Source organism: Salmo salar, chromosome ssa02 (assembly GCF_905237065.1).
Source record: "Salmo salar chromosome ssa02, Ssal_v3.1, whole genome shotgun sequence".
In the NCBI taxonomy this organism is placed as follows: domain Eukaryota; kingdom Metazoa; phylum Chordata; class Actinopteri; order Salmoniformes; family Salmonidae; genus Salmo; species Salmo salar.
Genome location: NC_059443.1, coordinates 85,357,916 through 85,381,563, shown reverse-complemented (window position 1 = coordinate 85,381,563; position 23,648 = coordinate 85,357,916). Strand labels below are relative to the sequence as shown.

General features: G+C 42.0%; 2 protein-coding genes across 2 annotated transcripts in view; both read left to right on the top strand.

Annotated features, from left to right (window-relative positions):
- LOC106593831 (zinc finger protein 709-like) overlaps nucleotides 1–23,648 on the top strand; it is a 53,952-nt gene that overhangs the window by 6,573 nt on the left and 23,731 nt on the right. Inside the window, exons 2-3 of the mRNA XM_014185221.2 lie at nucleotides 4,610–5,410; nucleotides 10,903–11,420. Coding sequence (XP_014040696.2) covers nucleotides 4,610–5,410; nucleotides 10,903–11,420 — 1,319 coding nt within the window. The remainder of the gene's footprint in view (nucleotides 1–4,609; nucleotides 5,411–10,902; nucleotides 11,421–23,648) is intronic.
- On the top strand, nucleotides 17,032–22,361 carry LOC123732442 (zinc finger and SCAN domain-containing protein 2). The gene is made up of 2 exons (XM_045711581.1): nucleotides 17,032–17,707; nucleotides 21,667–22,361. Exons 1-2 carry the CDS (start codon nucleotides 17,383–17,385, stop codon nucleotides 22,293–22,295), a joined length of 954 nt encoding a protein of 317 aa, XP_045567537.1. The 5' UTR covers nucleotides 17,032–17,382; the 3' UTR covers nucleotides 22,296–22,361.

Genomic DNA, 23,648 nt, shown 5'->3' with positions numbered 1-23,648 from the left:
GTACATCAGGAGACGTGGAGGAGGCCGTAGGAGGGCAACAACCCAGCAGCAGGACCGCTACCTCCGCCTTTGTGCAAGGAGGAGCAGGAGGAGCACTGCCAGAGCCCTGCAAAATGACCTCCAGCAGGCCACAAATGTGCATGTGTCTGCTCAAACGGTCAGAAACAGATTCCATGAGGGTGGTATGAGGGCCCGACGTCCACAGGTGGGGGTTGTGCTTACAGCCCAACACCGTGCAGGACGTTTGGCATTTGCCAGAGAACACCAAGATTGGCAAATTCGCCACTGGCGCCCTGTGCTCTTCACAGATGAAGCAGGTTCACACTGAGCACATGTGACAGAGTCTGGAGACGCCGTGGAGAACGTTCTGCTGCCTGCAACATCCTCCAGCATGACCGGTTTGGCGGTGGGTCAGTCATGGTGTGGGGTGGCATTTCTTTGGGGGGCCGCACAGCCCTCCATGTGCTCGCCAGAGGTAGCCTGACTGCCATTAGGTACCGAGATGAGATCCTCAGACCCCTTGTGAGACCATATGCTGGTGCGGTTGGCCCTGGGTTCCTCCTAATGCAAGACAATGCTAGACCTCATGTGGCTGGAGTGTGTCAGCAGTTCCTGCAAGAGGAAGGCATTGATGCTATGGACTGGCCTGCCCGTTCCCCAGACCTGAATCCAATTGAGCACATCTGGGACATCATGTCTCGCTCCATCCACCAACGCCACGTTGCACCACAGACTGTCCAGGAGTTGGCGGTTGCTTTAGTCCAGGTCTGGGAGGAGATCCCTCAGGAGACCATCCACCACCTCATCAGGAGCATGCTTAGGCATTGTAGGGAGGTCATACAGGCACGTGGAGGTCACACACACTACTGAGCCTCATTTTGACATGTTTTAAGGACATTACATCAAAGTTGGATCAGCCTGTAGTGTGGTTTTCCACTTTAATTTTGAGTGTGACTCCAAATCCAGACCTCCATGGGTTGATAAATTGGATTTCCATTTATTATTTTTGTGTGAGTTTGTTGTCAGCACATTCAACTATGTAAAGAAAAAAGTATTTAATAAGATTATTTCATTCAGCTCTAGGATGTTATTTTAGTGTTCCCTTTATTTTTTTGAGCAGTGTATTTTCATTGTGAGAAAAAAGCTATTGGTTTTCTACCCAAAGTTGGAAAGAAATTGTTGTGAGCCATTTAATAAACACAGCAAAATTGATTAAAAAAAACGTGTGGCAATAGCAGGAACAGCGGCATCTAGTGGGAAAAACGGGGTACTTTCACACTTATTTATGGGGCAAAATGCAAGCGACTTCTAAATGATCTGAACAGGAGAAAAAACACCACCAAATTCACTGTATTAATTATATATGATATAATAATAATGAATAAATAACACTCCTAGCCACAGCTACAACTTGTCAAACATAGAGAAGGGAGACTGTATACTGGCCATTGGCTTTTACTTTACTCAATGGAGTGGGTAAAGGAGGAGTTAACTGGTGGTTGAACTCATTTCTTTATAACAGAAAATAGAATTCTGGGGTTCCCCTCAACACTTGCAACGAGATTGGTAAAGTATAACTTGTGTGCAGTGTTCAGTGCCTCGTTGTATGTATTATGGTGATATACCAGGGACTGGGCATGTAGTTAGGTTTGTACAGTCTGGTGATATACCAGGGACTGGGGATGCAGTTTGGTTTGTACAGTCTGGTGATATACCAGGGACTGGGGATGCAGTTAGGTTTGTATGCAGTCTGGTGATATACCAGGGACTGGGGATGCAGTTAGGTTTGTATGCAGTCTGGTGATATACCAGGGACTGGGGATGCAGTTAGGTTTGTATGCAGTCTGGTGATATACCAGGGACTGGGGATGCAGTTAGGTTTGTATGCAGTCTGGTGATATACCAGGGCTTGGGGATGCAGTTAGGTTTGGATGTAGTATGGTGATATACCAGAGCCTGGGCATGCAGTTAGGTTTGTACAGTCTGGTGATATACCAGGGCTTGGGGATGCAGTTAGGTTTGGATGTAGTATGGTGATATACCAGGGACTGGGGATGTAGTTAGGTTTGTATGTAGTATGGTGATATACCAGGGACTGGGGATGTAGTTAGGTTTGTATGTAGTATGGTGATATACCAGGGACTGGGGATGCAGTTAGGTTTGTATGTAGTATGGTGATATACCAGGGCCTGGGGATGCAGTTAGGTTTGTATGTAGTATGGTGATATACCAGGGACTGGGGATGCAGTTAGGTTTGTATACAGTCTGGTGATATACCAGGGACTGGGGATGTAGTTAGGTTTGTATGCAGTCTGGTGATATACCAGGGCCTGGGGATGCAGTTAGGTTTATATGCAGTCTGGTGATATACCAGGGCCTGGGGATGCAGTTAGGTTTGTACAGTTTGGTGATATACCAGGGCCTGGTGATGCAGTTAGGTTTGTATGCAGTATGGTGATATACCAGGGCCTGGGGATGCAGTTAGGTTTGTATGCAGTCTGATGATATACCAGGGCCTGGGGATGCACAGTTAGCTTTGTTTTCCTCTAGCTATTCTCCAGTTTGCTCCCAGCCGCTTTCATAGAACGTAGATCACTGTTAAACCACGGTATAGATTGTTTGTTTGACAGAATTAAAATGACATTTCCTTAAATGCAGTCAGATACGTGTTTTAAATGAAATAAAATACACTTTTCTCTCAACTGCATTACCAACTCCAGTCAACAGATGGCGATGAGCGTCTTTCAGGCGATGCTGCCATTGTGACGTATAATCTAGTGGACGGGACGTTTCTTCAACAACAACAGCTGGTCAGACACCTCGGTAGCTTGCTCGCCAACATAGCCAAAATATTGAAGCTCTTTAGACTGTCTCTGTGTTTTAAACACAGTTTTGTCGTTTAGCTTTTTTCCATATTTCATGTTATATTTACATTGTTACTCAGCTAGCTGGCTTGATAAGTTAGCCAGCACTAGGTTAGTGGCTCATGCTAGCTAGCTAACATCCCCAACTAGGCTACTCTCCTCCTGCTAAAAAAGAGGAGGTCTGCTGGATGGAGAAAGCGGGCCTGTGGCTGAACGTTGTTTTGAAAGAGGAGGAGGAAGAGGAGGATGTCACAGTAGCAAAATAAGTAGAGGGTGAGGATGTTACAGTGAAAGAAGAGAGGCCCTTTAACCTGTCAGGAGGAGGAGAGGAGCTATTGATTACCACCAGTAAGTACTATCTGAATAACAGGAACCTCTGTTAGCCCAATAATGGACTTTAACCTGTCAGGAGAAGGAGAGGAGCTATTGATTACCACCAGTAAGTACTATCTGAATAACAGGAACCTCTGTTAGCCCAATAATGGACTTTAACCTGTCAGGAGAAGGAGAGGAGCTATTGATTACCACCAGTAAGTACTATCTGAATAACAGGAACCTCTGTTAGCCCAATAATGGACTTTAACCTGTCAGGAGAAGGAGAGGAGCTATTGATTACCACCAGTAAGTACTATCTGAATAACAGGAACCTCTGTTAGCCCAATAATGGACTTTAACCTGTCAGGAGAAGGAGAGGAGCTATTGATTACCACCAGTAAGTACTATCTGAATAACAGGAACCTCTGTTAGCCCAATAATGGACTTTAACCTGTCAGGAGAAGGAGAGGAGCTATTGATTACCACCAGTAAGTACTACCTGAATAACAGGAACCTCTGTTAGCCCAATAATGGACTTTAACCTGTCAGGAGAAGGAGAGGAGCTATTGATTACCACCAGTAAGTACTATCTGAATAACAAAGTGGGTAAATGATATGCCCTCCTCAAAGTGGGTAAATGACATGCCCTCCTCAAAGTGGATAAATGACATGCCCTCCTCAAAGTGGGTAAATGACATGCCCTCCTCAAAGTGGGTAAATGATATGCCCTCCTCAAAGTGGGTAAATGATATGCCCTCCTCAAAGTGGGTAAATGATATGCCCTCCTCAAAGTGGGTAAATGATATGCCCTCCTCAAAGTGGGTAAATGACATGCCCTCCTCAAAGTGGGTAAATGATATGCCCTCCTCAAAGTGGGTAAATGACATGCCCTCCTCAAAGTGGGTAAATGACATGCCCTCCTCAAAGTGGGTAAATGACATGCCCTCCTCAAAGTGGGTAAATGATATGCCCTCCTCAAAGTGGGTAAATGACATGCCCTCCTCAAAGTGGGTAAATGACATGCCCTCCTCAAAGTGGGTAAATGACATGCCCTCCTCAAAGTGGATAAATGACATGCCCTCCTCAAAGTGGGTAAATGTTATGCCCTCCTCAAAGTGGGTAACGCCAGTCCTGTTAGTGAAATTAAGATTGTAACAATGACACTGTTCAGCCAGGCAGTTCAGAAAGGCTGGGCAGTAGTTTAAAAGGAGGGAGCAGCGATGTCACGGAGGGAGCAGCGATGTCACGGAGGGAGCAGCGACGTCACGGAGGGAGCAGCGACGTCACGGAGGGAGCAGCGACGTCACGGAGGGAGCAGCGACGTCACGGAGGGAGCAGCGATGTCACAGAGGGAACAAGTTTTATCATGTAGAAGTTTTATTCAGGTCTCTCTTAAGTATTTAACTAAATAATCTGTTTTTCTTTGGCAGGAGAGAGACAAGACTCTCACTCTGACAGCGGTAAGAGTCCTTCAGGGGAACCAGACCCAGTGACACCCAAACCAGCGAGACGACACAACTGCTCCCAATGTGAAAAGAGATTTTCCCTATCAGGGGACCTAAAACAGCATGAGAGAAAACACACAGGAGAAAAGCCTTTCCAATGTTCCCAATGTGGAAAGCTTTTTAACTGGTCAAGGAGCCTGAAGAAGCATGAGAAGATACACACAGGGGGAAAGCCTTTCCAATGTTCCCAGTGTGGAAAGAGTTTTACCTGGTTAGGGAACCTAAAACGGCATGAGAAGATACACACGGGGGGAAAGCCTTTCCAATGTTCCCAGTGTGGAAAGACTTTTACCTGGTTAGGGAACCTAAAACGGCATGAGAAGATACACACGGGGGGAAAGCCTTTCCAATGTTCCCAGTGTGGAAAGAGTTTTACCTGGTTAAGGAACCTAAAACAGCATGAGAAGATACACACAGGGGAAAAGCCTTTCCAATGTTCCCAGTGTGGAAAGAGTTTTACCTGTTTAGGGAATCTAAAACGGCATGAGAAGATACACGCAGGGGAAAAGCCTTTCCAATGTTCCCAGTGTGGAAAGAGTTTTGGCTTGTTAAGCAGCCTGAAGGAGCATGAGAGGATACACACAGGGGAAAAGCCTTTCCAATGTTCCCAGTGTGGAAAGAGTTTTACCTGGTTAGGGAACCTAAAAGAGCATGAGAAGATACACACAGGGGGAAAGCCTTACCAATACCAATGGACCAGCCAACCTTCTGATACAGGATGCAGTGGTGAGTATCAAAACTGTCACCAGTGATAAAACAAATAGACCTATATGGTAGATGGCATCCAAAGGTTTAAGAGTAGTGGCTGCTGCATTCTGGTAAACAGTGTCACCATAATCAAGAACTGTCAGGAACAGTTGACTGTTCAATCTGCTTTCTGCTGTTTAGGGAGAGGCAAGATCTAAAAAAAAAAAAAGAAGCCCGGTTTAAATCTGAGCTTTTTAACATTTCTCATCTGTATGTTTTAAAAAAAAAAAAACATTAAGTCTTTGTCAATCCAAATGCCCAGATATTTATAGGTAGGAAACCATCTAATGAGTAAATATATAGACCATTTGAAACATCCTGGAGAGAACTACAGAACAACATGAATTTAGTCTTGTCCACATTAAAGTACAAGTTTTAAACCAACCAGGGCTTTCTGTTAGGTAACAAGGTCAGATAGCAGCTCTAACCTAGTCTGGTCAACAGTTGGGGCAATGGCAATGGCAGTTGAAGTCGGAAGTTTACATACACCTTAGCCAAATACATTTAAACTCCGTTTTTCACAATTCCTGACATTTAATCCTAGTACAAATTCCCTGTCTTAGGTCAGTTAGGATCACCACTTTATTTTAAGAATGTGAAATGTCAGAATAATAGTAGAGGGAATTATTTATTATAGCTTTTATTTCTTTCATCACATTCCCAGTGGGTCAGAAGTTTACATACACTCAATTAGTATTTGGTAGCATTGCCTTTAAATTGTTTAACTTGGGTCAAACTTTTTGGGTTGCCTTCCACAAGCTTCCTACAATAAGTTGGGTGAAATTTGTCCCATTCCTCCTGACAGAGCTGGTGTAACTGAGTCAGGTTTATAGGCTTCCTTGCTTGCACACGCTTTTTCAGTTCTGACCACAAATTTTCTATGGGATTGAGGTCAGGGCTTTGTGATAGCCACTCCAAAACCTTGACTTTGTTGTCCTTAAGCCATTTTGCCACAACTTTGGAAGTATTCTTGGGGTAATTGTCCATTTGGAAGACCCATTTGCGACCAAGCTTTAACTTCCTGACTGATGTCTTGAGATGTTGCTTCAATATATCCACATCATTTTCCTACCTCATGATGCCATCTATTTTGTGAAGTGCACCAGTCCCTCCTGCAGCAAAGCACCCCCACAACATGATGCTGCCACCCCCGTGCTTCACGGTTGGGATGGTGTTCTTCGGCTTGCAAACCTCCCCCTTTTCCCTCTGAACATAACGATGATCATTATGGCCAAACAGCTCTATTTTTGTTTCATCAGACCAGAGGACATTTCTCCAAAATGATAGATACCTTTGTACCTGTTTCCTCCAGCATCTTCACAAGACTCAAATGATGTCAATTAGCCTATCAGAAGCTTCTAAAGCCATTACATCATTTTCTGGAATTGTCCAAGCTGTTTAAAGGCACAGTCAACTTAGTGTATGTAAACTTCTGACCCACTGGAATTGAATTGTGATACAGTGAATTAGAAGTGAAATAATCTGTCTGTAAACAATTGTTGAAAAAATTACTTGTGTCATGCACCAAGTAGATGTCCTAACCGACTTGCCAAAACTATACAGTCAGGGAAAAAAGTATTTGATCCCCTGCTGATTTTGGATGTTTGCCCACTGACAAAGAAATGATAAGTCTATAATTTTAATGGTAGGTTTATTTGAACAGTGAGAGACAGAATAACAACAAATAAATCCAGAAAAACGCATGTCAAAAATGTTATAAATTGATTTGCATTTTAATGAGGGAAATGCGTTTTTGACCCCCTCTCAATCAGAAAGATTTCTGGCTCCCAGTTGTCTTTTATACAGGTAATGAGCTGAGATTAGGAGCACACTCTTAAAGGGAATGCTCCTAATCTCAGTTTGTTACCTGTATAAAAGACACCTGTCCACAGAAGCAATCAATCAATCAGATTCCAAACTCTCCACCATGGCCAAGACAAAAGAGCTCTCCAAGGATGTCAGGGACATGATTGTATACGTACACAAGGCTGGAATGGGCTACAAGACCATCGCCAAGCAGCTTGGTGAGAAGATGACAACATTTGGTGCGATTATTCGCAAATGGAAGAAACACAAAAGAACTGTCAATCTCCCTCGGCCTGGGGCTCCATGCAAGATCTCACCTCGTGGAGTTGCAATGATCATGAGAACGGTGAGGAATTAGCCCAGAACTACACGGGAGGATCTTGTCAATGATCTCAACGCAGCTGGGACCATAGTCACCAAGAAAACAATTGGTAACACACTACGCCTTGAAGGACTGAAATCCTGCAGCGCCCGCAAGGTCCCCCTGCTCAAGAAAGCACATATACATGCCCGTCTGAAGTTTGCCAATGAACATCTGAATGATTCAGAGGACAACTGGGTGAAAGTGTTGTGGTCAGATGAGACCAAAATGGAGCTCTTTGGCATCAACTCAACTCGCCGTGTTTGGAGGAGGAGGAATGCTGCCTATGACCCCAAGACACCATCCCCACCGTCACACATGGAGGTGGAAACATTATGCTTTGGGGGTGTTTTTTCTGCTAAGGGGACAGGACAACTTCACCGCATCAAATGGACGATGGATGGGGCCATGTACCGTCAAATCTTGGGTGAGAACCTCCTTCCCTCAGCCAGGGCATTGAAAATGGGTCGTGGATGGGTATTCCAGCATGACAATGACCCAAAACACACGGCCAAGGCAACAAAGGAGTAGCTCAAGAAGAAGTGCATTAAGGTCCTGGAGTGGCCTAGCCAGTCTCCAGACCTTAATCCCATAGAAAATCTGTGGAGGGAGCTGAAGGTTCGAGTTGCCAAACGTCAGCCTCGAAACCTTAATGACTTGGAGAAGATCTGCAAAGAGGAGTGGGACAAAATCCCTCCTGAGATGTGTGCAAACCTGGTGGCCAACTACAAGAAACGTTTGACCTCTGTGATTGCCAACAAGGGTTTTGCCACCAAGTACTAAGTCATGTTTTGCAGAGTGGTCAAATACTTATTTCCCTCATTAAAATGCAAATCATTTTATAACATTTTTGATATGCTTTTTTCTGGATTTTTTTGGGTTGTTATTCTGTCTCTCACTGTTCAAATAAACCTACCATTAAAATTATAGACTGATAATTTCTTTGTCAGTGGGCAAACGTACAAAATCAGCAGGGGATCAAATACTTTTTTCTCTCACTGTAGTTTAACAATTTGTGGAGTGGTTGAAAAACAAGTTTTAATGACTCCAACCTAAGTGTATGTAACCTTCCCGACTTCAACTGTAAGTGTGTTCTGCATACAGATGACTATACAAGTTACAACAGATGGACCAATGTTATTTACAGTGCATTCGTAAAGTATTCAGATCCCTTGACTTTTTTCCCACATTTAGTTATGTTACCGCCAAAAATGTATTAAATTAAATGTTTTTCCTCATCAATCTACACACAATAACCCATAATGACAAAGCGAAAACACGTTTTTTTTTCAGTCAACCTTTTGAATGAAAATGTGATGGTCAACAGTGTTGAAGGCCTTGGAAAGGTCTGGAAATAAGGTAGCACAATGATGTCTGTGATCTAAGCCTGTGCTGCCCAACCCTCTACCTGGAGATCTACTGTCCTGTAGGTTTTTATTCCAACCCTCTTCCTGGAGATCTACTGTCCTGTGTTATTTAAAGCCACCAAGTATTTTTAACACCAGAACCACTGGGTCTCAAGGGGACCCTCCTTCAAGTTAATGGGCAGTCATTCTGTTAGTGAGCATTTCTCCTTTGCCAGGATAATCCATCCACCTGACAGGTGTGGCATATCAAGAAGCTGATTAAACAGCATGATCAATCCATTTTATTGGTGGAGGGCCTCCCCCCATGTTCAACCCATTTTATTGGTGTCACATGAACAACGACATCAGTTGGAGCATGTTCATGTCATATAAACAACGACATCAGTTGGAGCATGTTCATGTCATATAAACAACGACATCAGTTGGAGCATGTCCATGTCACATAAACAACGGCATCAGTTGGAGCATGTCCATGTCACATAAACAACGGCATCAGTTGGAGCATGTCACATAAACAACGACATCAGTTGGAGCATGTCACATAAACAACGGCATCAGTTGGAGCATGTCCATGTCACATAAACAACGACATCAGTTGGAGCATGTCCATGTCACATAAACAACGACATCAGTTGGAGCATGTCACATAAACAACGACATCAGTTGGAGCATGTCCATGTCACATAAACAACGGCATCAGTTGGAGCATGTCCATGTCACATAAACAACGACATCAGTTGGAGCATGTCACATAAACAACGGCATCAGTTGGAGCATGTCCATGTCACATAAACAACGACATCAGTTGGAGCATGTCACATAAACAACGGCATCAGTTGGAGCATGTCCATGTCACATAAACAACGGCATCAGTTGGAGCATGTCCATGTCACATAAACAACGGCATCAGTTGGAGCATGTCCATGTCACATGAACAACGACATCAGTTGGAGCATGTCCATGTCACATAAACAACGACATCAGTTGGAGCATGTCCATGTCACATAAACAACGGCATCAGTTGGAGCATGTCCATGTCACATAAACAACGACATCAGTTGGAGCATGTCACATAAACAACGGCATCAGTTGGAGCATGTCCATGTCACATAAACAACGACATCAGTTGGAGCATGTCACATAAACAACGGCATCAGTTGGAGCATGTCCATGTCACATAAACAACGACATCAGTTGGAGCATGTCCATGTCACATAAACAACGGCATCAGTTGGAGCATGTCACATAAACAACGACATCAGTTGGAGCATGTCACATAAACAACGACATCAGTTGGAGCATGTCACATAAACAACGGCATCAGTTGGAGCATGTCCATGTCACATAAACAACGACATCAGTTGGAGCATGTCACATAAACAACGGCATCAGTTGGAGCATGTCCATGTCACATGAACAACGACATCAGTTGGAGCATGTCCATGTCACATGAACAACGACATCAGTTGGAGCATGTCCATGTCACATAAACAACGGCATCAGTTGGAGCATGTCCATGTCACATAAACAACGACATCAGTTGGAGCAATAAGTAATAAATATAATTATATAGTAATAATAATAATGTATTTTATACAGCGCTTTTCATCACAAAGACAATCTCAGACTGTAAAAATTGTCAAAACTAACAAAACACATGTAGAGATCTGGCAGGTCTTGGTGATGGTCTACCACAGCTTTAGATGATAAGGTGTTGTTCAGCCAGGCAATTCAGAAAGGCTGGGCAGTAGTTTAAAAGGAGGGAGCAGCGATGTCACAGAGGGAGCAGCGATGTCACAGAGGGAGCAGCGTCAGTCAGTTACTCAGACCGGAGCTCTTCACCAGGCTCCTCCTCTAACATGGAGCCAGTTTTATCATGTAGAAGCTTTATTCAGGTCTCTAAGTATTTAACTAAATAATCTGTTTTTCTTTGGCAGGAGAGAGACCAGACTCTCACTCTGACAGCGGAAAGAGTCCTGCAGGGGGACCAGACCCAGTAACACCCAAACCAGCAAGACGACACCACTGCTCCTACTGTGGAAATAGTTTTACCCGATTACTACACCTGAAATCACATGAGAGAATACATACAGGAGAAAAGCCCTTCCACTGTTCCCAGTGTGAAAAGAGTTTTAGGTGGTTAACGACTCTGAAACACCATGAGAGGACACACACACACGAAAAGCTCTACCAATGCTCCATGTGTGGAATGAGTTTTACCAAGTTAGGGGCCCTGAATGTGCATGACAGGACACACGCAGTAGGGGATAAGCCCTACCGCTGCTCCCAGTGTGGACAGAGATTTAACCGGTTAAGACATCTGAATAAGCATGAAAGAATACATACACAGGAGGAGAAGACATACCACTGCTCTCATTGTGAGAAGACATTTTCCCAGTCAGAGGACCTGAAATCACATGAGAGAATAGAGAGACTGTGTTCTGACTTGTGTTTTTGACTGAGAATTTGTGTATTTTGTTTCTGCCAAATGAAATCATGTTGTTTATATGAAATAATTATTGAAATAGACCTACTTTTTGTTTTAGTTTTCATCTGGAGATTGACATGACTCTCCTATGAGGATCCAAGGATTTCTAACATACTCTGTTACACAGAATCATGGCTCTCTCTCTGGATATACTGTTGTCATGACTCTCATGTGAGGATCCAAGGATCAGGTTACAGTGGATCAGCATTCAATAGAGGAGGGAGGGATATGGGGGTTTTATGACACCTCATTTATTACACCTCACGTCGATAGTAAATTGTAGGCAGCAGACTATTCCTTTTGGGGTCTAATTTGGGCGACTGGAATGTCTCTTTGTTACCGAGAGATTCTTGCCGCCCAAAAAACTTCAACATCAAACAATGGACACTGGGATGATATATTCCAACATCCGAATGTTGGGAACGATGAGTGATGAAATATGGAAAATGTAATGTCTATTTTGTGATGTCATTAAAATTGTTAGAAATAAGTTTTAATGAAAGCATTAACTGCAAGAGGTTTTACACTGTGTATATCAGGTTTACATTCTTTACATTGTGTAGAAAATATCAAGGATAAAGAGAATGTTTTTGTGACGATAGGATTGTGATTTTAGTTCTCTAACGAGATACTAATTCTGGTACCTTGCCTCATAACTAGCCACGCCCCTGGGAGCCCGGAGAGCGGGTCAGAATGACACAAAATGCCCCCGTTTTACCCGAGGGTTTAAAAAGATTGAGTTAAGAATGATCATATCAGACTAGGAGGACCACGAGCTGTAGCTGAGGTCTACGATTAGTCACGACCCCCCCGAAACGCAACACACGAAGAAGACAACGGAACCTCTTAACAATCAATGCTACAGGTAACTACGAGTGCAAACTAAACAGACAACTAAGAAGAAGGACATTGTGACATTTTGTTGACAAATCAGAGCCTTACACCTGAGAATGACCGGAGAAGGCCAACCGAAATAAGAAGGCCCAACTGAACCCTCCTAATCAAGCGGGAACCCGGCCCACGAAGGGCCCAACAGAGAGAAGGCCCAACTGAACCCTCCTAATCAAGCAGGAACCTTGCCCACGAAGGGCCCAACAGAGAAGGCCCAACTGAACCCTCCTAATCAAGTGGGAACCCGGCCCACGAAGGGTCCAACAGAGATACCCGACAGAGACCTTCAACGCGTAAATACATGCGTTACTTCCTACCCAGAAGAGCGGAAGTTTGGGGCAAGGGCTATTGTGAGCATAGTTCCCAAATGTATCCAAGTGTTGCGTCTGTCTGTCTCTCTCTCTCTCTAACTCTCCATCTTGTGTACCAAGTTTCATATTGTGTTAGTCCACTAGGGACTTGTCATCGTATTAAGTTTCCAATCAATAACCTATACCATGTGTGTGTGTTTGTGTATCCTATGTTATCATTTTGTTTGTTAGTAAATAAATAATCAAATCAATTTGTGTGGTACGGAAATGATCAGTGAGACTTGGGTTTGTGCCGATTTCACGAAGTCAACGATGTTCAGAATGAGACTGATATGAGGAAATTATTAAATTAGTGACTGTTATGATATCTTTATATTCTTGAGATAATTCGGGAAACGGTAACTCATTAAACAACTGTTCCCGAGTTAATTGTTTCATTCAACATAGTTTGATCAAATAAATAACAGTCATCAGATTAATGATAGCCACGTCACGGCAAGATGATAAATACTACACAATTTGTGTTTTGATTATGAACTTTAATGCATTGGCATACAAGTATAAACTCTCATGTTGTTCATTTTATTTTGGGGATATTGCTAATATATAAATGAATGGAGTTTTTGCATTTCTTGATTTTTAACCTTAAACCTCTTGAATTTGATTTTTGACACAGTATTTGCAGCATACTGCAGTTATACTGCACCCTGACTGCCATTTATTTTCCCGTGAGGGCAGTCATGACATACAATGCCATCGGAAAGTATTCAGACCCCTAGCCATTTTTCCACATTTTGTTACCTTACAACCTTAGAGAGTATACCTATTTTTCACCTCTATATCTAACCTCTTTAACCCAGAGGAGAGAGAGTATACCTATTTCTCACATCATAAAACGTATTCCCTTAAATACCGTTTCATCGGTAACGCAACTTTGCTATCCCGAACTTCCGACACCAAGATTCATTCCATCAGCACCTCCGATCACGCATTGGATCAGCCTTGTCTTAACCATCAACTCCGGACAATGTCGTCCTTCACTATGGAAACGTGCCACCTCGCTTCTATCGGATCTCGAATTCAAAACGTATTTTAATAAGGAACGGAATGGATTCAATACGTATTATAATAAGGAATGGAACGAATCTACTGATCTTAATGACACACCAGAATGTTCATTGAGCTTAATGACACACCAGAATGTTCATTGAGCTTAATGACACACCTGAATGTTCATTGATCTTATTGACACACCTGAATGTTAATTGGGCTTAATGACACACCAGAATGTTCATTGAGCTTAATAACACATCTGAATGTTAATTGAGCTTAATGTCACACCTGAATGTTCATTGATCTTATTGACACACCAGAATGTTTGTTGAGCTTATTGACACACCTGAATGTTAATTGATCTTATTGACACACCTGAATGTTAATTGAGCTTAATGACACACCTGAATGTTAATTGAGCTTAATGACACACCTGAATGTTAATTGATCTTATTGACACACCTGAATGTTCATTGAGCTTAATGACACACCTGAATGTTAATTGAGCCTAATGACACACCTGAATGTTTATTGAGCTTAATAATGACACACCTGAATGTTTTTTAATTTAATTTATTTAACCTTTATTTAAACAGGTAGGCCAGTAGAGAACAAGTTCTCATTTACAACTGCGACCTGGCCAAGATAAAGCAAAGCAGTGCGACAAAAACAAAGAGGTGAAGAGGCGACTCCGGGATGCTGTGGCCTTCTAGGCAGAGTTCCTTTGTCCAGTGTCTGTGTTCTTTTGCCCATCTTAATCTTTTCTTTTTATTGGCCAGTCTGAGATATGGCTTTTTCTTTGCAACTCTGCCTAGGCCAGCATCCCAGAGTCGCCTCTTCACTGTTGACGTTGAGACTGGTGTTTTGCAGGTACTATTTAATGAAGCTGCCAGTTGAGGACTTGTGAGGCGTCTGTTTCTCAAACTAGACACTCTAATGTACTTGTCCTCTTGCTCAGTTGTGCACCGGGGCCTCCCACTCCTCTTTCTATTCTGGTTAGAGCCAGTTTGCGCTGTTCTGTGAAGGGAGTAGTACACAGCGTTGTATGAGATCTTCAGTTTCTTGACAATTTCTCGCATTGAATAGCCTTCATTTCTCAGAACAAGAATAGACTGACGAGTTTCAAAAGAAAGTTCTTTATTTCTGGCCATTTTGAGCCTGTAATCGAACCCACACATGCTGATACTCCAGATACTCAACTAGTCTAAAGAAGGCCAGTTGTATTGCTTCTTTAATCAGAAGAACAGTTTTCAGCTGTGCTAACATAATTGTAAAAGGGTTTTCTAATGATCAATTAGCCTTTTAAAATGACAAACTTGGATTAGCTAACACAACGTGCCATTGGAACACAGGAGTGATGGTTGCTGATAATGGGCCTCTGTACTCCTATGTAGATATTCCATTAAAAATCTGCCGTTTTCAGCTACAATAATCATTTACAACATTAGCAATGTATACACTGTATTTCTGATCAATTTTATGTTATTTTAATGGACAAAAAAATGTGCTTTTCTTTCAAAAACAAGGACATTTCTAAGTGACCCCAAACTTTTGAACGGTACTGTATGTTAGTGCAGGGTGAGCTACACACAGTGACTTCCTACTAGGGCACACTGCCTCAGTTCTAACAGTATATCTCTGATTCATAGGCACATGATTACTGTATACAATAGCTGTAGGATCAGTAGAGGCATTCAGGGCAGTAAGAGGGACATAAATTAGGTTACTTACATTGTGTCTTCCAACGTCCCCTGGGATAATGTACATTTGCTGAAGCAACACAATGGTAGGGATTAAATGAGCTAGATGTTATCTAGCCAGACTGGAAGGGTTCATGCAGATTGTTGGTAGAGAGGTAGTTCTGTAGTTGTATACAGCCAGACTGGAAGGGTTCATGCAGAGTGTTGGTAGAGAGGTAGTTCTGTAGTTGTATACAGCCAGACTAGAAGGGTTCATGCAGAGTGTTGGTAGTTCTGTAGTATCTAGCCAGACTAGAAGGGTTCATGCGGATTGTTGGTAGATAGGTAGTTCTGACAGCAGTTTGAGGGTTGTAGGTCAAGGAGCTATTGAAATGTGAAAGTTCGACAAATTCATGTAAAATCATGTGAGATGAAAATGGACAAACTGAAGGGTGTGCAATAGAGAAGGCTAGTGAGTGGATGTTCTGAACGTAGCTTGAGGGTTGTAGGTCACATGACTAAGGAGCTATTGAAATTTGAAACTTTGAAAAATTATTGTGTATCGCGTGAGATGAAAATGGACAAACAAAATGTGCTACAAATAAGGCTACTCAGTGGATATTCTGAAAGTAGTTTGAGGGTCGTGGATCATAAGACTAAGGAGCTATTGAAATTTGAAGGTTTACAAAATTCATGTAAAGTCGTGTGAAATGAAAATTTACCAACTAAAGGGTGTGCAATGTGTAGGCCCACTGAGTGGACATTCTGAACCTTGTTTGAAGTCACTAGGTCACATGACCAAGGCACTATTGCATTGTTAAAAATATATATATATATAATTTAAAATAGTGAGACATGTAAATAAAAATAAAAAAGTGTATGCAATGTGTGCCATCTGGTTAGCTAAAACCAGTTTTAGGAGTAATGGTTAAAGACCTATTGAAATCTGAAAAATTAGATTTGTCATTATGTTGACGGTCCCTAACTGCTGTTGGTGGACTTAAGGAAATCTACAGGCAAATATCCGTTGAATATCCAACCTGAATCTCTTTACCTCGGTACCGTCCTGCAGGCTTCAATTGTTTACTAGCAAGTTAACAAACTAGCTTGATAGTCAACAGATTTAGTTTTAGGTTATCTAAGATTAGCTAGAAAAACACATTTTAGTTTAACTAACTTTAGCTTGCATCACATTTTAGTATTTAATCAATTACTTAGACTATCTGTAAACAGGACATTAAACTTGCAAAATAAAAGAACTGTCTAGCTATATTCAAATTGATGTCTTGCTCCTGCAGAAGTTCGTTATTTCTCCTCTTCCCTCACTTTTTCCCCGAATCCCGACACGTTTACTCCCCTGCCTGCTCTGTTTGGTATTCTCGCATCCTTTCCATTGGTTGCCTAACGCAACCAATCATAGTCCTCACTGCTCCGAGAACACATTTGAGTAAATTAAACTCCCGTGACCTTGGAGTATGAGATATCGCGTGTGACTACGAACGGACAGACGGAGACCTATCAATAGTTTTTAATTTTTTTTTATTTTTTAAGTTTGCACAAATCTTTATTTAACTTGCTGTAAATAACAGTAACATGCAAAACATAAACATAACATAACATAACAGCCAGAGGGAATCCAAAGAAAATAGTACATAGAAGACAAACGTTTCCATAAACTGCGTTACCAACTCCAGTCATCAGATGGCGATGTGTGGGTCTTTCATGCGACGCTGCCAGTGTGACGTATAATCTAGTGGACGGGACGCTTCTTAAACAACAACACGGCTCAATGGATTCAACCCCCTAGGTAGCTTGCTAGCAAAGATACAACATAAACATTTAAGCTCTTCAGACTGTTTCGATTAGACGTATCTAGTAGTTACCACTCATTGATTTGTAATATTTACGTTGTTGTTAGTCAGCTAGCTAGTAATGTGAATCTAGCACCAGACAACTCGCTAATGCTAACTAGCTAGCTAGCAAGCATCCCCGACTATGAGCTCACTAAGTTACTCTCCTCCTGCTAAAGAAGAGGAGGTCTGCTGGACGGAGAAAGAAACTCTGGGTTTGAACATTGTCGTGAAAGAGGAGAAGGAAGAGGAGGCTGTCACAACACAAAAACAAGTAGAGGGTGAGGCTGTTATAGTGAAAGAAGAAGAGAAAGACGTTTCAGTGAAAGAAGAGGAAGACGAGTTCAGAGTGAAAGAGGAGGAGGATGTTACAGTAAAAAAAGAGGAGGGAGAGATTACTGTCACATTGAAAGAAGAAGAAGAAGAGGAGGAGGAAGAAGAAGAAGAGGTTGGAGATCTGATGAACATCAGTGAGTACCATCTTAAAAACAGGCACAAACTCTGCAGTTGAACTGATGTGTGGTTTTAAAGGGTCAATCCGGGATTCAAACAACTGTGCCCTGACACTTGTTTTGGTAAATATTTGAGGGATGGGGGTGGAGAAATGTAACCACACTCAAATTCATAGACAAAGTAATGAGTACAAGGACTGACCACCCATAAGATCAAAATGACAGTTATAACCAGATATGCAAACATTTAGTTGTGAATTCCATACTGTAATTAACCAGGTTTTTACAAACAGTCACATACGGTTCTGATGGGGTAAGACAGCTGAAGTATGTGACGTAATACGGTTCTGATGGGGTAAGACAGCTGAAGTATGTGACGTAATACGGTTCTGATGGGGTAAGACAGCTGAAGTATGTGACGTAATACGGTTCTGATGGGGTAAGACAGCTGAAGTATGTGACGTAATACGGTTCTGATGGGGTAAGACAGCTGAAGTATGTGACGTAATACGGTTCTGATGGGGTAAGACAGCTGAAGTATGTGACGTAATACGGTTCTGATGGGGTAAGACAGCTGAAGTATGTGACGTAATACGGTTCTGATGGGGGTAAGACAGCTGAAGTATGTGACGTTATACGCTTCTGATGGGGTAAGACAGCTGAAGTATGTGACGTAATACGGTTCTGATGGGGTAATACAGTTGAAGTCGGAAGTTTACATACACTTGGGTTGGAGTCATTAAAACTCATTTTTCAACCACTCCACAAATTTCTTGTTAGCAAACTATAGTTTTGGCAAGACGGTTAGGACATCTACTTTGTGCATGATACAAGTAATTTTCCCAACAATTCTTTACAGAGAGATTATTTCACTTATAATTCTCTGTATCACAATTCCAGTGGGTCAGAAGTTTACATACACTAAGTTGACTGTGCCTTTAAACAGCTTGTAAAATTCCAGAAAATGATGTCATGGCTTCTGATAGGCTAATTGACATAATTTGAGTCAATTGGAGATGTACCTGTGGATGTATTTCAAGGCCTACCTTCAAACTCAGTGCCTCTTTGCTTGACGTCATGGGAAAATCAAAAGAAATCAGCCAAGACCTCAGAAAAAAAATGGGAGATCTCCACAAGTCTGGTTCATCTTTGGGATTCAAGAACGCCTGAAGGTACCACGTTCATCTGTACAAACAATAGTATGCAAGTATAAACACCATGGGACCACGCAGCCATCATACCACTCAGGAAGGAGATGCGTTCTGTCTCCTAGAGATGAACATACTTTGGTGAGAAAAGTGCAAATCAATCCCAGAACAACAGCAAAGGACCTTTTGAAGATGCTGGAGGAATCGGGTACAAAAGTATTTATATCCACAGTAAAGCGAGTCCTATATCGACATAACCTGAAAGGCCGCTCAGCAACTGCACATGGGGACAAGGATTGTACTTTTTTGAGAAATGTCCTCTGGTCTGATGAAACAAAAATAGAACTGTTTGGCCATAATGACCATCGTTATGTTTGGAGGAAAAAGGGGGAGGCTTGCAAGCCGAAGAACACCATCCCAACCGTGAAGCACAGGGGTGGCAGCATCATGTTGTGGGGGTGTTTTGCTGCACTTCACAAAATAGATGGCATCATGAGGTAGGAAAATTATGTGGATATATTGAAGCAACATCTCAAGACATCAGTCAGGAAGTTAAAGCTTGGTCGCAAATGGGTCTTCCAAATAGACAATGACCCCAAGCATACTTCCAAAGTTGTGGCAAAATGGCTTAGGGACAACAAAGTTAAGATAATGGAGTGGCCATCACAAAGCCCTGACCTCAATCCCATAGAAAATGTGTGGGCAGAACTGAAAAAGCGTGTGCGAGCAAGGAGGCCTACAAACCTGACTCAGTTACACCAGCTCTGTCAGGAGGAATGAGCCAAAATTCACCCAACTTATTGTGGGAAGCTTGTGGAAGGCTACCCGAAACGTTTGACCGAAGTTAAACAATTTAAAGGCAATGCTACCAAATACTAATTGAGTGTATGTAAACTTCTGACCCACTGGGAATGTGATGAAAGAAATAAAAGCTGAAATAAATCATTCTCTCTACTATTATTCTGACATTTCACATTCTTAAAATAAAGTGGTGATCCTAACTGACCTAAGACAGGGAATTTGTACTAGGATTAATTGTCAGGAATTGTGAAAAACTGAGTTTAAATGTATTTGGCTAAGGTGTATGTAAACTTCCGACTTCAACTGTATAGGACATGTATTTATATTCATGAACTAATTGCTATCATTTATTTAAATGTCCAAAAATGTATGTAATAATTCTGGATCTTCCCTTTAAAGGCGCATTCTACTGACGTTATACACTTGAATATGTTGTTTTTAATGGAGGAAGATCTGTATGTCTGGCAACACACTAACCACATAGGTCACTGAGGCATGACTCAATACTGACTGGCAACACACACTAACCACATAAGTCACTGAGGCATGACTCAATAAACTGGCAACACACACTAACCACATAAGTCACTGAGGCGTGACTCAATACTGCATCTGCAGGCTGACAAGAGTGCAACTGTAATATACTGAACAAAAATACAACAATTTCAAAAATGTTACTGAGTTACAGTTCATATAAGGAAATCAGTCAATTGATATAAATTCAGTAGGCCCTAATCTATGGATTTCACATGACTGGGAATACAGATATACATGGTGCAGCCATGGGTGGGCCTGGGAGGGCATAGGCATACCAACTGGAGAACCAGGTCCTGCCAAACAGAATGAGGTTTTCCTTATAAAAGGGCTTTACTCCAGACAGAAATGTTCCTCAGCACTCCACTTCCCCCTCCTCAGACGATCCCGCAGTTGAAGAAGCCCGATGTGGAGGTCCTGGGTTGGCATGGTTACACGTGGCCTGTGGTTGTGAGGCCTGTTGGATGTACTGCCACATTTTCTAAAAACTACGTTGGAGGCGGCTTATGGTCGAGAATTGAATATTGAAATCTTTGGCAACAGCTCTGCTGGAAATTCCTGCAGTCAGCATGCCAATTGCACACTCCCTCAAAACTTGAGAGATCTGTGGCATTGTGTTTTGTGACAAAACTGCCAATTTTATAGTGGCCTTTTATTGTCCCCCAGCACAAGGTGCACCTGTGTAATGATCATGCTGTTTAATCAGCTTCATGATATGCCACGCCTGTCAGGTGGATGGATTATCTTGGCAATAGAGACATTCTCACTAACAGGGCAACACACACTAACATACACTACAGGTCAAAAGTTTTAGAACACCTACTCATTCAAGGGTTTTTCTTTACTTTTACTATTTTCTACATTGTAGAATAATAGTGAAGACATCAACTATTAAATAACACATGGAATCATGTAGTAACTAAAAAAGTGTTAAACAATTCAAAATATATTTTAGATTCTTCAAATAGCCACCCTTTGCCTTGATGACAGCTTTGCACACTCTTGACATTCTCTCAACCAGCTTCACCTGGAATGCTTTTCCAACAGTCTTGAAGGAGTTCCCACATATGCTGAGCACTTGTTGGCTGCTTTTCCTTCACTCTGCTGTCCAACTCATCCCAAATCATCTCAATTTGGTTGTGGTCGGTGGATTGTAGAGGCCAGGTCATCTGATGCCGCACTCTCCTTCTTGGTAGTGTATTTGTGCCCTAAATGTGAAAGAAATATGTTTTTTGTGCTTATGACAATTTCTGTTATCTTTTATTTCAGTTCATGAAACATGGGACCAGGACTTTACATGTTGCAAATATTTATTTTGTTCATTATAGTACTCTATTAGCCTCACCAAGTTTATTTTTAATGATAACATTTTGTGACGACTGGCTTCTGTTTACTAAGGGAGCTAGTCTGGATTAAACCTCATAGGAAGACTGTTTTATCATGTGGAGACTTTTATTCAGGTTTCTGTTTAACTAAATACTCGGTCTTTGGCAGGAGAGAGACCAGACTCTCACTTTGACAGCGGGAAGAGTCCTTCGGGGGAATCAGACCCAGAGAAGAGTCCTTCAGGAGAATCAGACTCAGAGACATCCAAACCAGCAGGACGACACCAATGTTCCCAGTGTAATAAGAGTTTTACCAAGTTAGGGAACCTAAAACAGCATGAGACCACACACACTGGAGAAAAGCCTTTCCAATGTTCCCAGTGTGGAAAGAGATTTACCCAGTTAAGGTCCCTGAAAATGCATGAGAGAATACACACAGGGGAGAAGCCTTACCACTGCTCTCAATGTGGAATGACTTTTACCTGGTTAGCAAGCCTGAGAACACATGAGCGAATACACACAGGAGAGAAGCCTTACCACTGTTCCCACTGTGGAAAGACATTTTTACGATCACAGGACCTTAAATCACACGAGAGAACGCACACAGGAGAAAAGCCTTACCACTGCTCCCAATGTGGAATGACTTTTACCTGGTCAGCGAGCCTGAAAACGCACGAGAGGACACACTCAAGAGAAAAGACCTACCCCTGTTCTTATTGTAGAAAGACATTTTCCCGGTCAGAGGATCTGAAATCACATGAGAGAATAGAGAGGCTGTGTTCTGACCTATGTTTTTGACTGAGAATTTGTGTTTTTGTTTATGCCACACAAAATCTGTTTTAAATTAAAGCTTCCTCAAAAATAGGTTGTTTTTCTTTTTCATCTCGATTCAGATTAAAATTAATAAAATTGAATACAAGTCAGTATGTAGCTTTTCACAAGCCTTGGCTGGTCTGATCCAGAACGGCTCCTGCTCCAATGAGCCAATCTCCTGTTTCTGTAGTGTGAGGCAGCTTGATGTACAAGTACTTCCCCTGGACAGGACTCTAGTCTATTGAGTTATTATATAGATTGATAGAATTTTGCTTTTGTTCATTCAAACCTTGAAACCTCTTGAATTTGATTTGATATATGATTTGGATATTGCTAAATGAATTTGATTGGATACAGTTGCAGCCAAATATATTGCAATTTTCTTCTCAAACAATTTTGGTGGTCTCCACACCTTGTTATTGGATTTTCAACATTGCAGAACCAATTAGATTTTTTTCAATTTAAGTTTACAATTTTTATTCAGAAAATAAAGACTAAATAATTGTCACCCTGGAGCTAGTACTTAGCCAACAAACTCTTCTCATAGCCATCAATGAGCTTGCTGCACCTTTCTACTGGCAATTTGGCCCACTCTTCAGCAGCAAACTGTTAGTGTTTGAGGGTTGCCCTCCACCAAGTGATGTTTTTCAGATCTCACTATAGGTTATGGATGTGATTCAGATCTGGACTCTTTGCTGGCCACTCCAGAACACTCCAGAACAGAACACTACAGTCCAGAACAGAACACTTCAGCATTTCTTCTTGAACCATGTTAATCCAGGGTGTGTTTGATTTGAGTTTAGGGTTGTTGTCCTGCTGGAAGACCCACAACCTTCAAAAGAGACAGTTTTTTGACACTGGGTTGAACATTGCACTCACTGGGCATAGACGTAAATTCAACGTCTATTCCACGTTGGTTCAACGTAACGTTGATTCAACCAGTGGGTTGTCTTCACACCTTATCATTGGATTAACAACACTACAGAACCAATTTTATTTTTGTGAACTGAAGATTAAAACATGTATTCAGAAAATAAAGACAAATGGCCTGGACAAAATTATTGGCACCTCTGATTATGGATGTGATTCAGATCTGGCCACTCCAGAACACAACACTCCAGAACAGAACACTCCAGAACAGAACTCTCCAGAACAGAACACTCCAGAACAGAACACTCCAGAACAGAACACTCCTGCATTTCTTCTTGAACCATTCTAATCCAGGGTGCTTTTGATGTGTGTTTGGGGTTGTTCTCCTGCTGGAAGACCCACAACCATAGAGCCCCACAATGGAGGTGTCATAATACCCATAAAACCTAGCGGTCAAACAGGGAAATG